This window comes from Lithobates pipiens, unplaced genomic scaffold, assembly GCF_037356315.1.
Source record: "Lithobates pipiens isolate NorthernLeopardFrog02 unplaced genomic scaffold, aLitPip1_a1.2 Scaffold_3, whole genome shotgun sequence".
Classification (NCBI taxonomy): Eukaryota; Metazoa; Chordata; class Amphibia; order Anura; family Ranidae; genus Lithobates; species Lithobates pipiens.
Window position 1 is genome coordinate 162302927 of NW_027507790.1, and position 18030 is coordinate 162320956.

The following is an 18030-nucleotide window of genomic DNA, read 5'->3' on the forward strand; positions in this document are numbered from 1 at the left end:
TTCTCAATTCCTCAGCCCCCTGTGACAGCTTTTATGTTGCAGTTGCAATGCTTTAGAGCCTGAGTTGGTAAACCCGTGGACCTCAGTCTACCAGTCAATTGCATCCAGGTGACTGGTGGATCGGTCCTGGGCTTGCTGAACTGCTGTCACTGAGTGTGGTTGAAAGCGGCAGGATAGAGTAGACAGCCGCAGAGGCATCAGCCTGCCGCATGAGCTGTTGCCTTGTCTATAGTTCCGGCTGCAATGTCAGGCGGGGTTCTACCAATAGTACCTCGCCTCTCATTCTTTATAGCGAGATCCACAGTGGCTGGAAGCACTGCAAGAAGTTGAAGTCAGTGGACATAATAGGGCAGAGTAAAAGCTATGTGGGCACAAAAGCATTTATATAGGCATAATAGCATAAAGATGCTATTGTGCCCATATAGCTGCTGTTGTGCCCATATAGATGCTACTGTACCCATATAGATGCACAACAGCATACAAATGCTATTGTGCCCATTAAACTTCTGTTGTGCCCATATAAATGCTATTGTGCCCGTAAAGATGCACAATAACAGCTAAATGGGCACAACATGTCATGTGTCACGTGTACACCTTTGGTTTCTGCCTCTGCAGCTAAAGGGGATGGGGATTGGGGAGGTAAAACCACAGCTCAACTGCAGGGTTTTACCAGCCCCAACCTCACTTGTAAAGAAGCCCCGAGGTTTCCGACACCAAATGCAACTTAGAGCTGGTTTACAAGTGCGACAGGCCCTTCTGCTCCTCTGAAACGTGATCTAAGCATGTCTGACAGGTGTAATGCACACAATTGTAGTTTGGTAGTACAACCATTGTATATTTAAACCAGGTGGTTAAGAGGTGACATATCTCCTCCTTACCACCTGCCAAACATCTCTTAAAAGCAATCTGCAAGGGATCCTGCTCCGCATTCCTGTGCAATTCATTTGAAGGGGCAGCAAATCACATCAGACTGCACAAAACAGTTCATGCATTACTTTTCAAAAATGCACCATGCCAACCATGCAATCTCAAAACACACTGCATTTGCTATCTATGTTTGGGGTTAACATTATATTGGCACCCACAGTAGACCGTTTTGAACACAGTGCAGGAAATGCACGTGGGGCATGCCTTTCTGGTGTGAACCAGCTTTAACAACATGACACTTTGGGGGAGATTTACTAAACCTGGTGCACACAGAACCAAGTGAGTCTGTGCAGAGTAACCAATCAGCTCTGAACTTCAGGCTGTTCAATTAGGCTTTGACAATAAAACCTAGAAGACTGGTTATTATGCATAGCTGCACTAGATTCTGTGTGTACCAGGTTTAGTAAATCTGTCCCTGTGTCAGATTTGCTAAATCTGGGTGATCTTTGACTTCACCAGTGTTGTTCAGGTAGATATCCACCTCTCTACGGTTGCCTACCCCTGCTTTACAGGCTTCAAGGTAACAAAAAAATATATAATAAAATGCACATTATTTTTAACCTACAAAATACTGTGCATTTATTTTATTTTTTTACTATAGGTGAACTTAGCCTTTAGGGCTTGAATGGACCTTCTTCCAAACTCCACAGTCATCAAGGCACCAGGATCCTTCTTGAAAATGATTTCTATGGGCCTTCTGGCATGTGACATCCAAGATGCAGGAACTGTCTGAGATTTGAACCATGTATGGGCAGGCTGAATGTACCCAAGTTTATTGAGTTTTTTTTTCATCTGGCCATGTGTACAGCCATACCCCACTTTTAAGTATACAATGGGGTTTATTTACTAAAGCTGGAAAGTGCAAAATCAGGCTCACTTCTGAATAGAAACCAATGAGCTTCCAGGTTTTATTACCAAAGCTTAATTGAACAAGCTGGGGTTAGAAGCTCATTGGTTTCTATGTAGCAGTGAGGCTGATTTTGCACTTTCCAGCTTTAGTAAATAAACCCCATTGTGTACTTAAAAGTGGGGTATGCCTTTATTAGCATTCTACTTGTACCCATGGGATAGGATTAAGCCTTTCATGCCTTACCTGAGAACCAATAACTTTATTATTTATAAAAATGCATTGCAGTCCATTCTCTCAGCATGTTGAATTTTGTAAGGAAAGTCTGCTGTTCCATATACAGTACATCATAACAGGGAAATCTCAGTCTTACAGTTCCTACTAAGTCTAAGTAAAATTAGAAATTTTGACATACACTTAGGCCCCTTTCACACTGGGGTGGTGCGGGCATCGGTATGCGGCCACTAACGGGGCAGTTTTAACCCCCGCTAGAGGCCGAAAAAGGGTTAAAACCCTCCACAAAGCGCCGCTGCAGCAGCACTTTGCGGTATAGCTGCACCGCCCCATTGATTTCAATGGATAGGAGAGGCGAATACACCGCTCCAAAGATGTGGCTAGCAGGACTTTTTTCACCGTCCTGCTAGCGCACCGCTCCAGTGTGAAAGCCTTCCGGCTTTCACACTGGAGTGAAAGGGGGCGTTTTTTTCAGACGCTACACAGTCACTATTTTTTAGCGCTGTAGCGCCTGAAAACCACCCCAGTGTGAAAGGGGCCTTAATGAATTTTATTTTAATCTAAAAAAAAAAACATATTTTTAGGTATTTCAAGGAGCTTTATTTTGAAACCTCTGTTCCACACAAGTTTTATGACAGATACATTGAATTAAGGTACACTTCAAATATTAGAAAGATGTAACTGTAAGTAGCACATCCTGGTGAGTAAAAGTTCATGTCTCAATAAATCAATATGGCAATGTTTCCAAGTAACATCTTTTGATTCTGTAGGGTCAAACACAGCACTACTTTATTACTTTTAATGGATCCAATACAAAACCACTTTGGATACAAATAACTCTCCTCAATGTGCAGGTCTTCTATCTGAAGGGTTCTTCTTGAGGTCATGAGGACAGGAATTGGGCACTTCTGGTTACATTTGGCCAGACTACATAAGAAGAGTTTACATGCATCTTATCTGGCATATACATGCCTACTAATATCTTTACTAAAGGAATGTGAAATGCATGACTGTCTAAATTGTCTGCATTTAATACATAACAAATTCCTTAACAAGGAAGCCTGTGCAGTTGATATTCCTGATCTAAGAGCACAGGACTGGAAAAACTCTCTAGAAGCCCCCAAGCTGAAACAGAAAATCTACCTGCTAACATGGTATAAGTGATGCCTTTATCAAATAATCAAGTGACTATTCATGCCAACAGCAAATCAGAGATGTGTACTCACTGTGATTTGTTCCCTACTGAGTTAAAGGTTTAGCCATATGCAAAAATGTTGTCTTTCAAACATTTAAGGCTAAATATTCGCAATTACCAACTGCTACCCACAATAACAGCATGGATAAAAATGCTAAATCATTTTCTTGACCTTAAAAAATGATTTATACACACAGAAAACGTAAATCTAGCTAACATTTTTCGGCCACATTCTCCAAATTCTACAGATACATCCTTACCTGTACTAAACTTTCTATAATTCTTTCAAACACTAGAAATCAAAATTAAAGAGTGTCAGCATTTTGAGCCAACAGAGGGTTGCAATGCTTATTCATAGCCCAATGAGCATGCTAGAGACAGGAAGTTTATACAATGTGGGGTCAGGTGCTGAAGTGGGGTGTCAGGGGCTTTAGTGGGGATGTCAGGGGCTGTAGAAGGGGTCAGGGGCTGTAGGGGGGGGGACCAGGGCCTATAGTGGAAGGCCATGGGCTTTGAGGGGATCAGGGAGTGAAGTTTATAGTACTGTACAGTAATCCACTCACGTTTAGGCAAACATTATGAGGTGTTTGCGGCAAATTCAAAAGCCGTGGAACACCGTTAAAGTCTATGGGACACTAACATGAAAAACCAAAAGTGCTCTTTTTAAAGGCTTATATACAAGTTATTGTCATAAAAAAGTGTTTGGGGACCTGGGTCTTGCCCCAGGGGACATGTATCATTGCAAAAAAAGGTTTAAAAACTGCCTTTTTATTTTACAGTAGCAGTGATTTTAATAATGCTTGAAGTGAAACAATAAAAATGAAATATTCCTTTAAATATCGTGTCTGGGGGGTGTCCTTAGTATGCCTGTAAATTAGCACATCTTTCCTGTGTTTAGAATAATACCACCATGACATTTCTCTACCCCCCAAAACTCCTTGTCCCCATGTTGATGGGGACAAAGGCCTTGTTCCCACAACCCTTTCCGGGTGGGCTAACAACCTTCTGAGCACTATCCAGATTTTCTTATTCACATGTGCATGATTCCCTCTATTTTTGGCATAACTAAGATGCCAGATTGAAGAATTTTCATTGTCAACATAATAATGTGTATATAAAACTTATATTCTATAAGTTATATAAAAACACTGTGTCCCTCACCTCCTACCTATTCTGTATACTGCTGGTAAAAAATGTGTGCAAATAGCTTTTTCCAACTTACTGTGTTGCAGTCACATGCAGAAGCTCCTGGTCCTCTGTGTCATGGAGTGGCCACTGCAGGGGAGAGGAGGGTGCACCGTTAACAGATGGGCAATGGTAGCTAGCGGGGTGATGTCACAGCTCTTGGAATTCAGCCATATAGTTGAGTACTACATTTCAGTCATGTAATGCAGAAGCTTTTGTTCCCCTGTGTCATGGAGTGGCTGCTGTAGGGGAGAGGAAAGAGCACTGACAACAGATGGGCAACAGAAGCCGGTGTGTGATGGAATTCAGCTCCATTGTAGAGCACACCATGACACAGGGGTCTGCTGTAATGAATCAGAAAGTGGGGCTACACAACACATGCTACATGTCTCCTTATCTGCCAGTTTACACTGATGGCGCATACACACAATCAGACTATTGATCGGACAATCCGCTGAACTTTGCAGCGGAGGTCCGCCGGACTTTCCAAATGAGCGGACTTGCCCACACATGACCAGATTTTTCCAGCGGACATTCCCCAAGGCTTTTGGCAGAGGTCCGCCGAACTTTTCAAATGAACGGACTTGCCCACACACGCAGTAAAGTCCGTTCATTTTAAACGTGACTCCAGGTAGACGGGACTAGCAAAGGAAGTCAATGTCACCGCCTCCATCGGCGATATTGACACCTCACTAGCCCCGTTGCCTGGTATGGACTTTAGGGGAACCCCTACGCCAAAAATACGGTGTGGGGGTCCCCCCAAAGTCCATACCAGACCCTTAGCCGAGCACGCAGCCTGGCTGGTCAGAAAAGGGGGTGGGGACGAGCGAGCCCCCCCCTCCCCTCTCCTGAGCCGTACCAGGCCAAGTGCCCTCAACATGGGGGTGGGTGCTTTGGGGAAGCTTGGGTTATTTAACTAACAGAGTGAAAATACACATAATTGCTTTAAAACCAGTACACTTGTGCAGCACACAGATGAGTGAGTGCATTTGGTTTTAATGTTCAATAAAAGGTTTAAGAAGGTTTTCCACAACAGGAATTATTTTCTTATGTTGCCATGTTTGAGAGTGAAAGATAAGAACTTCTAAGATCAGAACTGAGGATTAAAACAAACTAATTTTGCAAGACCTTTCTATATTATAGAGTTCTTCTTTTGCACAGGGTGTTTGGACTCACACTGATTATGGTTTTGGATCACATTGTGGTAAATAATAATGATAATTTACAAGAATATACACAGTTTCCTTGTTGCACAGCAGTAGGGATTTGCAAGCAATTCCAGAGATGAGATAGATTATTGGACTTTTATATTATTCTATCATACATACAGTATGTTGCTTTTTCTTTGATTTGATTTGATTTCTTTGGTTACTTGTTTTTTTATTGTAATGATGATTGTCGCTTTGTTGGCACAGTCAGTTCACTGACTGATCACACATTATTTGCAGTATTGAGGAACTAATAGTTTTTATTTTTCATTTTGATATGCACATATTTTTATTAGAAGTATGCATCATTGATATATGCATTTACAGTATCTCATAAAAGTGAGTACACCCCTTACATTTTTTTGTAAATATTTTATTCCTTTCATGTGACAACACTGAAGAAATGACTACAATGTAAAGTAGTGTACAGCTTGTATAACAGTGTAAATTTGCTGTCCCCTCAAAATAACTCAACACACAGCCACATTTTACTTAGTATTTTACTTAGGTGCATCCATATCATTTTCTGAGAGCAGCGGTCATCTGGTTCAGCTTATAAAATATTTTCTCCTTTACAATTCCCATTTATAACATATAAACTGTATGCGGAAAGATGTTGCACCATGGCACCATGGGTCACGTAGAAAGAAAATTCAAATTAGCCCTATTGATTTCTGGTGGTAGTTCCCAGCTGCCTGCTTCTAATTCAGGCAAGCATCATTACTACTGCCACTTTCGGAGCCTGACGCTGTGGCAGAAACACATTTCTTAAAGGAATTACCACCAGTTCTTATATAAGGAAACTGGCAGTAATTATGAACAACTCTGAGCAGGCATATAGGAGGTACACAATTACTCAAAGCAGGCAGTGTGTGTGCATGGAAGCTGTCATGTATGTGATAGCTTTCTGAAGAAGACTGAATTCATTACCCAATTTAGCTGTTAAATGTGAGATTTCCCAGCCAAAAGCTAAATGTAAGCAAAGGTGATGGTGTTACCTAAATATGACAATGCCCATATTTGGGAAATTACTTGTTACTGGGCAGGTGGAGCCTGATAGGAAACTAAGAGATTAGTTCCCCATTGGGTCCGCTTGACTTTTGATTTACAATACACAGCAGTACGTGGATTTAAAAGTCGCTGTTGGACTGAATAGCAGCTATGGGTTTGCCCACTACAGTTGTACTGTCAATCAAGTCTGTAATCAAGTAATCCAATTCTGAAGGCGAACTAGTCTCTCAGTTCCCCATCAGGCTCTTCCCACCCCAGTACAGAACCCCTTAACCCAACAAAAAAAATCTATACCATGAAAGGGTTCATTTGTTTTGCTTGACTCTCAGGCCAAATGCTCCTAGTTATTCTCTTTTTGCAAGGTACTTTTACCCTTTTCTTAATTAGGAAATTCCTGTAAGCAAAATAAATATGTCATACATAATATCTAATTTACTTTTTTTAGGATGTTCTGGACCACTGGGTATGGAAGGAGGGATCATCTCAAACCAACAAGTAACAGCATCTTCAACTCACAGAGCTCTTTTTGGATTACAAAAATGGTACCCATATTTTGCTCGACTGAATAAAAAAGGACTTGTCAATGCCTGGACATCTGCAGAAAACGACAGGTGGCCATGGATTCAGGTAAAGCACTATATATTTTTTTTCTTTGCAGGCAATTGTTAAAGCCCTTTGGTTAATGACTGCCTTTCTTGAATCAGTATAACAAATGTAATGCTAAAAAATTTAATATTTTATTTCCAATACATTGTTATTGTTTTTTATCATAATACAGAGATTAAAACAGAAAATAAGGTAGAGTAGTTATTGTTGCCAATGACTATGCATATTATTACATAAAATACATTTTTCATGAATACCAGAACATATAAACACTCAGTTAAGAAAACATAGGTAATGCTTAGTATCTTTACATAACGTTACAAGAGTGCTAAATACAGGTGTTACTTTGAAACCATTCAAACTAAGGGGTCCAAATTTTTGGGTGGAAGTTAGTCTATTTATCAAGCATGCAAACATGCATTCGTAAGAGCTATGTGTGTAAACTAAAGATATCACCTCTTCTACTCGTAATGGGTTTGCTGTTTTCCAATGTCTGGTGATGGTGAGTCTTGTGGCTAATAGGATGAGAGTAGTCACACATTGAAGCTGGGGGGGGGGGGGGGTAAGTGATCACTTCCTATGTTTAATAAGGCCAACTGTGGTGATGTGGTGATGGGGTTATTGGGGTTTTGATAACATTACCGATTAGTGAAAAAACATCTATCCAAAATGCCAGAGTTTTGTTACAACCCCATAGGATGTGCAGAAGATTCCCTATCTACCCACAGTTCCTCCAGCATGTAGGTGCTACCGATGAGTCATAGGCGTGCTTTTGGTTTGGGGTGATGTACCATCTAAGGTTTACATTAAATATCAGTTCCCTAAGATTGGAAGCCTGAGTTGCTTTGTAGCCATATATCAGTGCTATGGACCATTGGGAGGGGTGAAACACCTACCAATATCTCTTTCCCATTTTAGCATTGGGGGTAGTTTGGTGAAGGTGTTTTTGGCACCTAGAAGATTGTAAAATATTAATATATCTTTGGTGTTCATGGAGATGCTGGATAGGTATTTTCATATATTTTCATGGACATAGATTTGTAGACGTGGATTACGTAGTAGACAGTGAGTTGTTTGGATATACTTAAAATAGTCAGTAGGAGGGATGGGGAATTCTTCTCGTAGCACGGTAAATGATTTAAGCAAACCCTTAAGGTATAAGTCTGATAGGTATATAATACCCTGATTTTGCCAATTTTGTATAGGAAGATCAGGGATTAAGTGAGGTATTATAGATATGGGCACCTGGATTTGGAAGGGTTTTTCACCTTTGTAGGCCTTAGTAATAAAGTAATTAAATGCTACAACTGATGCATAGATGACAGGGGAGTATTGAAAGTTACTGCATTTAAGATGGGGGTTGCTTAGTAGCCAGACACAAAGTTCATGGCCTGGGATTTGGGTTGATTCCATATCTCTTCAAGGACTGATAAGGTCTAAGGAGGATACTTGTGTTAGTTTCATTCCTAGATAAGCTATTGAGTGTTCGGCCCATATGTATGGATGTTACCTACTTAGAAAAGACTGCTGTTTCGATGATATTCCTAGGGGGAGTATGAATGACTTAGTAGCATTCACTTTATAATAGGATATACTGCTAAATGTTTCAAGTATGTTCCTTACCGAAGCCAAGAGGAAATGGGACTGGATAAAATGAGTATTACGTCACCAGCAAACAAGTTTATGTTATGTTCTTGTGGTCTGATTGATAGTCCTTTGATTTCTTGTGTAGATCTAACTTTTTCTGCTAATGGTTCCATCATTAAGTTGAAAATTAGGGCTGAGAGGGGGCACCCTTGTCTTGTTCTGTTTGTGATGCTAAAGGTTGTGGAGAACAGTATAATGCTAATATTGCCGATAGAATGTGGCCTTGAAAAACAAATTTCTTCAGTGTCTGATTTAAGTATCCCCAGTTGACCCTATCGAATGCCTTCTCCGCCCCCAAAAATAGGAGCAGAGAAGGCACCCCACAGGATCCAGCATGGTGGATAATATTTATCATCCTCCTAGTGGTGTCAGAAGTTTGCCGATCATTCATAAAACCTGACTGATCCAGGTGCACTAGATTTGGGAGAAGATCAAATAATCTACTGGCTATTACTTTGCATACAATTTAGTGTCATGGTTAAGGAGAGAAATTGGATGAAAATTTTGGGGGGTAGTGGGCTCCTTCCCTGGCTCCAGCAAATTGATGATCAATGCTTCCAACATTTCCTGAGGGGATGAAGCAGAGGAGGCAGCTTCATTGAACATAGGAGTAATGTGTTCAATAAGTAGGGTGTTGAACTGTTTGTAATATTCCCCTACAAAACCGTCTGGTCCGGGGACTTTGTTGTTTGGTAAGGTATTAATGGCTTTTCCTATTTCTGAAGATGTGATGTAATCAGTTGGGCATCAGATAATTTGGGGAGTTGGACAGAATCTAGGAATTCCTGGATAGAGGAATTATCAGGTTGGGCTGTAAGCTTGTCATCCTTCAGGTTATATAGGTTATTGTAGAATATACTGAATGCGTTTGCAATAGCTTGTGGGTCAGTTATTATTTGCTTAGTGGTAGGGTGATAGAGGAAAGGAATATTTCCTCTAGGTTTATGTTCTTTAATTTGGTGGGCTAGTAGTTTCCCTGACTTATTACCAAAACTGCATTACCAAATGCATGTGATGCATTTTTAGACGCTTTTGGGTTTTCTCAAACTTATATAAAAGGAGTGAATGAAGTTCAAGTCAAAGTTTGATAATTTTAAATTTGATTTCTACTGGGGGACTCTGTTTATTGATGGAGTCTGTGGTCTGAATTTCAGCTAATACCTTGTCAATGTGCTGCCTCCTCTGTCTTTTATCCCATGCTCAGAACTGTATAAAGAGGCCCCCGCACAAAAGCTTTGTGCGCAGCCCATTCCGTGTGAGAGTTCTTTACAGAGCCTGCATTATTTGTGAAAAAGTCTTCCATACTCTTACGTAATGAGGGTAAATGAGATTTGGTTTGTAGAATGCATGTGTTCATTCTCCAAAATTAGGCTGGAGATGATGAAGGGTTGTCTTCAATGGTGATGCATATTGTGGAGTGGTCCGACCAGGAGGTAGGGAGGATGGAAATGATGAAACTTTTTGTAAGCTCCACTGGTCCAGCAAAAAGAGGTCAATGTGGGAGTACAAGTTATGACAGGGGGAGAAAAAAGTGTAATCATGTTCTTCCACGTGTTGACATCTTCAGACATTGAACAATTTTAAGTTAGACATCATTGGGTTTAAGGTAGGTTTGCCACATTTAGGGAGAGATGTGGAATCCATGTGGGGGTTGGGTGTGATATTGAAGTCACCACACCACACAATTGCACCTTGTTGAACAGTGAGAACTTTTTTGTGTAACTTGCGGATGAATCTTATTTGATGGACATTGGGAGCATAGACAGATACAATGGTGTATTGGGAGTTGTTGATAGTTCCTACTACTATAAGATAGCACCCTGCTGGATCCTTAATGCAGGAATGTAGTTGGAAGGAGATAGAGTTTTTGAAAGCTGTCAAGGTGCCTTTCTTTTTATGTGGGCCATTAGCCATAAAGATGTCAGCAAAGTTTCTGTTATTACATGAAGGATGATTAGACTCGCATAAATGGGTTTCTTGAGCACAAATAATGTCGCAATTAGATTATGATGCTAACTTCCAGAAGGATGCTCTTTTAGGTTATAGTAATTCTTGGTACTTAAGCAGCACAGATACCTCAGATTATTAGGGTATAGAGGCACTTTTTGTGACTCGTGTGAGTGATGATTTTAAGGTACAGAAATTCAATCGGTAATGCTTAGCAACCTAATGCAGTAGCTATGAAGAACTGGTAAAACTAGGAACGTAGAAAAAAAGTAAACAAGAACAATTCTAGGTCAATGCCTAGATATTTCTTCCTGTAAATAGGCACAACTGGTGCCAAGGAATGCGAGCTTGGGGGTAAAGAGTTCACTAGACCGAGTGTGAGCAGGAAACGTGTTAAGTCGCATTGTGTGGACATCCTTGTGACTGCTAGATCGGTTGATGGTTTCTGGTGGATCTTTGTGGTAATGGTTGATTTTGCCGGTCCCTTCCATTGCTTTGATCCATAGGATTTGCTGCATATGTATCAGGGATAATGCCCCAATCTTGCAGGAGGCTTAAACCATTTTGGACCAAGGTCACTATATGCTTTGAACCGTTATAAGTGATGGAAGTTTTTGCTGGTGCTACCCATTGGTACTGGACATGATTTTTGCATAAAGCCTGTGGTATTTTGTCTGCAGCGGAACAGGCAAGTCCAATCACAGGCACAATTGGCAACAGGTGGGCAGCGTACAGAGGAGCAGGCAGGTTCAGAGTCAAAGAGAAGCCGCGGTTGGTTGCAGACAGAAAACAGGGAAATCCAAAGGGCAAGGGGGGTAATCAGGAGATCAGATTCTCAGACAAAGTAACAGGTGCTAGGATACAGGGCCTGCGAGCACCCGCCCAATAGCGTGCACAGGCAGGCACCCACGAGGGCCGTGCACACTGGCGTACCCCAGGGCGCCCAGTACTGCATCCATTCTGGGAACTTCCCTGATAGTAATCTTCAATGTGGGATACTGTATCCTCTAGTACCTCTATGCTGTGGCCAAATCTGTGCATAAGAGAGAGCATATCAGCCTGCAGGGAACTCCTTAAGGACATTAACATGTCCTTTAGTGTATTGTCCAGCACAGATTGCCCCATAGTGGGAAATGCAGCTATGGAATTGTGTTGGATTGATTGTAGAGGTGCTGTATTTGACAACGAGGGAATGTGACTCACCTCATGAATGGAGGCATCAATGTGCAATTTAGCTTTTGCAGGGCTGCTTGAGATCGAAGTGCCCAGGGGAGATAGCTGGGGTTCCATCCCTGTGGGCTGAGAGGTGTACTGGTCCTTTGGAGAGCGATCGGGATGCTCAGGATGCAGGGAGAGAGAAGCCGCTGGCACTGCATTCAGTGTTCCGGCTGCCTTGCCATTTTGGCTTTGGCTCACAGTCAGCTGATACATGAAGGCCTTTAGCTTGCGGGGGAGCCGTTCTTCCTTCCTTTTTACTGACATAGCTTCTCGGGTGCCACGGTGGTGGAGGGAGACAGCGGGGAGCCAGTAGACGCTCATAGCAGCGGGCTGTTGTGAGGAGCTTTGTCTTTATGCAACCATCTTGCTCACAGGCTGTTCACGCCCCCACAAATATAATATTTTAAGGGAAGGTAACCATGAAATTTTAATAAACAAGTATTTTTATATTGCCAGCCAAATTGACAGCTTCTGGCTACTTTGTTCTGTTTGTAAACAGAGCTGAGTGGGGATTCCATTCATTTATGTCAGACACTGATTCTAGATGAGGGTCTGCTATAGATGCTAATGGAGGACACCCAACAAAAAAAAAAGTGAAGTTCACCCATAACTCATACCATTCTTGTCTGATGTGGATTTTAAGGGCCCACACAAAAATCATGAAAAAAAATGCAGTGCCCCAAAAAAACATACAAGGCCCTTACCTTAGCATGCAGCCTGGCTGGCTAGGAAAGAGGGAGGATGAGCATGCAAGACTCACCTGGAAAAGCATGTTATCACCATGTTGATGAGGACAAGGGCCTCTTCCCCACAACCCTGGCCCAGTAGTTGTGATAAAAGTTCCCGGTGATGTCATTAATCAAATAGCAATAGAAAGTAACGGAGCTGGGTAGAGTTCAGATTTAAAAAAGATCTTCCAGTTGCTAAGTAAATATTGCCTCCACCCTTCCACAGCCTTAACGACCATCGAGAGAGGTAAGGTGTCATGTAAAATAGCAGAAATAATACAGCTAGTATTCATGTTGTTTGGCTCCTACAGGTAAATGTGAAGGCGTTCACTCAAATGCTTAAACATCCAAGGTGAACCTTAAGCTCATCTGTAATTATCATTACATTTGTATTGTTAACTTTGTTTTCCATAAGCAATGTGTTTTTTGAGGAATGCAAAATGGAAACATTAAAAAACTGAATAAAAAATAATGAGCAATTAGGATTAGGATTACGGATCAACTTCAGCAAAACCATTGTTTTAGTTTTTAGTAGGGTGGAGAAAAGCTAAAATTTGCTTCATATAACTGTTCTGAAGAGCCACACTTTTTTCCCTGTGAAACCATTCAAGAGATGGAAGAAACAGGCTCAGGTATTTCCCTGTTATATACAGAATTGTTTTTTTTCTGCTTTCTGTATCTTCATTGGAGAGTTTGTTTTATCAGTCTCTTAGCCCCTGGCCCCATCATAGGAATGTGAAGTAAGACAAAATCTCTGGAATGTAGACACTAAGAGCACTAAAACCTGACAAAAGTTATATCTCCTTCTCCCATTTTATTCAAAAGCAAAATAAACATTTGCTGAATTTGGATTTTGAGTGTATGTAAACCGTAATGCCGCATACACACGACCAGACTTTTCGAGGGATTAAGTCCGACAGACTTTCGAAGGAGTTCTGACGGAGTTCTGGCAGAATTCTGACGGACTTTCCGAATGAGCGGACTTGGCCACACACAATCACACCAAACTCCGACGGATTCGAACATGATGACGTACGACTGGACTCGAATAAGGAAGTTCATAGCCAGTAGCCAATAGCTGCCCTAGCGTCGGTTTTAGTACGTCGGAATAGCATACACATGAGCGAATTTTTCGGTAGGAACTGGGTCTGGCAGAGTTCTGGCGGAAAAATTTGAAGCATGTTCCATTTCTAAAGTCTGTCAGACTTTTGCGAATCAAAAGTCCGTTGCAGCCCACACACGATCGAATAGTCTGCCGGAATCATTCCGTCAGACTTTGGGTATTGAAAAGTCCGGTGTGTACGGGGCTTTAGAGTGACCTTTTCTTATTTGTCACATTTTGGTCTATTAAAGTGATTGTAAAGTTATACTTACCTGCTCTGTGCAATGATTGCCCAGAGTGGCCCTTTACCTCCTCTACTGTGGTCCCTCACCACCGATCTTGGCTCCTTCTTTGTGCACCACCATAGGAAGCCGCTTCCTATAGGAGTGCACTTGTGGACTCACTCCTGAACTGGGCTGTGTGCATCCATAAACACACAGAGTGTGGCTTGGCCCTGTCCCCCGTTCTCTGCTCACAGGATTTGCTTGACTAAAGCAGGAGTCAATGGCTCCCACAGCTGCCTCTCTGCCCTGCGAACACAGAGAGTGAGGAGAGAGCCGCTATAGATGGGCACAGCATGGGGGGATGAGGGATGATACAAATACTGGGACATTTTTTACCTTAACTTCTTGCATTTTTGCCGATATTATACTATTGGGGAGACTAGTATAGTTCAGATCATGATCAAGATATTATTCTGTACAAACACTATATTAGTGGTGATCAATGGCTTATAGTGTCCCTGTGATAGTGTGGTGGGCTATTTGGTGCTAACTGACACTGTCTGGGAGGGAAAATAACACCACTAGTGGCACTAATGCAGTGATCAGTGATAATACTGTACACTGTACTAAGACATTGGCATGATGACAGAAGTGATCGGGAGGGCAATCAAGGAATTAACCGTGTGCCTAATAATTGTATGCGAGTGTATGTGTACTTCTTTCACTCACAGGTAATCTGGCTGGGTCTCTCCTTGCTTTCCCTTCTTACAGTAACTGATAGCAGGGAGAAATTGAGCCAGATCTGTGTGTTGTGATTACCAACACACAGATCTCTGTGCTATGATTGGCCACAGCTGATCAGCAGGTATACAGCCAAAATGATTTTCTGTAACCTGCTGACAAACATGCTGTGTCTAATCACAGCACATGTCAGCAGGGGGAGCAGGTGTATTGACATATTCGGCATCTCATCGCAGTTTGCTACGGAAGTAACACTCTGTCGCCGCCATCTTGCTACACCCCACACTCGTGCACAGTAAGGATACACTAAGAAGGGGGAAAGCGGACATGTTGTTACACCCACTGGAGTTTTGCATTTTACATGTATTTATAACAGTAAAGTCAGTTTATATAGTGAACTACAGGACTTAGAATTCCACCTGACTGGTTAGTTGTTAAATTTTAAAATTCAACATCTAACCAGTCAGACAGAGTTCTAAGTCCTGTATTTCACTATATAAATGCAGTTTACTGTTATAAATACGTGTAAAATGCAAAACTCTGGTGGGTGTAACAACATGTCCGCATTCCCCTTCTTAGTGTATCCTTACTGTGGACGAGTGTGGGGTGTAGCAAGATGGCAGTGACGGAACATCACTTCCATAGCAAACTGTGATGGGTCGCCGAATATGTCGTTACACAGGCATGTGCTCTTCTGAACCAGGAATTAAACCAAGATGTACAGGTATGTCATAGAGCCTGTGGCTGACCCCCCCTCTCAGCAATAAATCTACTGCTGGCTGTCGGCAAGAGGTTAATGCAGGTAATGCATTAAGGTAAAAAATGTTCTGGCTTTAGAACCACTTTAAATATGGAATTGAAAGTGTTTAGTTATATCTGTTCAATAAGTACTAAAAACACATGTTTGTCCTATGGCAAATGCAGTGAGCTCACAAGTTTTTTGCACAGTACCTCTGCCATACTGAAATCTCAAGCAGTGTTGCATCCTTGCCCGGTTATCTTCAGTTGACTACAACCAATCTTGGAGATGAGGTGGTGTAGTCTAAACATGAGCTGGCAAGGATGACAAATATTGCTACTCCACAGATACAATACAGTGAGTTAGTGCTTTTTACCCTAGGCCAGGATTTTTTATTTTTTTTAATCTTTAGTTTTTTATAAGGATGTAAGCAAAGATGATTAACAAACAAGATAGCAATGGCACCAGGATTGGTAATTACAGAGCTTGTACAATAGTAACACATTTTTACAATAAGGTACATAGACAAGTGAGAGGTTAAGGAGTGGGGAACCCATGAGTGATGATGCAATACATAACATTATAGTATGCAATAAACAAAAACTGTACCAGCAACAGCACTGCACCAGTCCTCAGGAAGGATGTACTGGAAATGGAGCGAGTACAAAGACGCGCAACAAAGCCAATAAAGGCTCTGAGGAATATTAATTATGATCAAAGGTTGCAAGCACTGAACTTATTCTCTCTGGAGAAGAGACACTTGAGAGGGGATACAATTTAAATTTACAAATACCATACTGGCAAACTACGTAGAGGGTTCTTTACTATAAGAGCAACAAGGATGTGGAATCCCCTTCCACAGGTGGTGGTATCAACGGGGAACATCAATAATTTAAGTAAACTATTATATAAGCACCTGAAATACCACAACATACAGAGATATACAATGTAATACTGACATATAATCACACACACACAGGTTGGACTCGATGGACTTGTGTCTTTTTTCAACCTCACCTACTATGTAAATGAGATAAGGAAAGCCTCTGCGGGATACCTAAGGAAAGCTGTCTCCTGCTTTAAAAGGTCAGGTTAAAATTATTAGATCATTCCTGTGCAGTCCGAATGATTCAGCCACTTGTGCCATTGCTTTCAGAAGAAAGCACGTTTGCCATTTTTAATAGCGAAACATCGCCAGGAATCCTGTATTATTGTCTCAATAAAAGAAGAAAGGCTGAAAAGAGAAAACAGATGAAGTCACCACATCTAAAGAACGCTAAGCTGCAGTTTGCTTGTTCTTAGGCTTTGAAACTCCAAGGTAACTTTTTTTTATGTGGTCATGACAATCAGTTAGGATGCTTTGATACATGTGACTGTATCAGGCCAACTGTTCATTAAAATTGTATGAGATAATGGTTAATGGGGCAGTACATCGTTTTGATCTCAAGGGCTGACATTTGCAACTGCAGCCCATGCTTGTTGATTAGCAGATACCTAGCTGATCACAGTGTACAAAAATCTCCTTTTCATTTCACTAGCTTATCGATGTTTTGGCCATTAATTATGTATTCTCTAATATTGATTGTCTTTGATTATGCATAATATGATGGTCATTACAAAGTGTGTTACAGGATAGTGTATATATAGTGTGCTTTGGGAAGAGGGATTCCCAATGACCTGTGCTATTAGAAATATGTGTGAATGAAAGAAATTTTTGAAATATGTTTATGGTTTATCTTTAGATTTATCTAAGGCACTGTTGAACCTCTTGATCGTTAAACATATGAGTTTAGCCTTTAATTGGAATATGGAATATTATAATTGATCAAGGCAATAGATGTGTACAATAGTTGTTTGAAAACTGCAGCAGGAAGAACCTCGAGAATCCACAAAGTGGTTACATATTGCACCTTGTTCTCTTCATAGTGAATGCCAGTATGTGTCTAAAAGAGGTTGGCATTGTGTTCCTTCTTTAGAGGGAGACCAGAAATTCTCCTGCTTCTGCTGAAGTTGGCCAAATAAGAGCACATGAAGCCAGTGTCAAGCACATTGGTGAAAATGAGACCTGACCACGATGATATCCCAAAATCCCTATGATTTGTCTCCTGTTTTATTTAATAGTTTAAATAATCTCGTTTCCAGCTGCTTATTCAAAGAATGCCGTTTAGATCAGTATGTTTCAATTATATCTTCCTTTTATCTTGAAAAATTCTGCCAATGTATCTCTGATAACAATATCTGTAATCTGAGACTTCTTTTTGATCATTCCTTCTAAGCATCTCACATACACATATGTCTGGCTGTTTAATTGGCAGTGTATCAACTAAATCTCAGCTCATTGTCATCTCTCCTTTTCTTTCCATCTTTACACCTACATTTACGCCTGTTCTGAGCCTTCTCTGGAATGTATCTCTTCCTGATTTAAGGAACTGCTGACACGCTATCTATTTATTCTGTCTAACTGCATTTCA

General features: G+C 41.2%; 1 protein-coding gene across 1 annotated transcript in view; it reads left to right on the forward strand.

Moving 5' to 3' along the window:
* Positions 1-18030, forward strand: part of EDIL3 (EGF like and discoidin domains 3) — a 976894-nt gene that overhangs the window by 619607 nt on the left and 339257 nt on the right. Inside the window, exon 6 of the mRNA XM_077462438.1 lies at positions 7053-7234. Coding sequence (XP_077318564.1) covers positions 7053-7234 — 182 coding nt within the window. The remainder of the gene's footprint in view (positions 1-7052; positions 7235-18030) is intronic.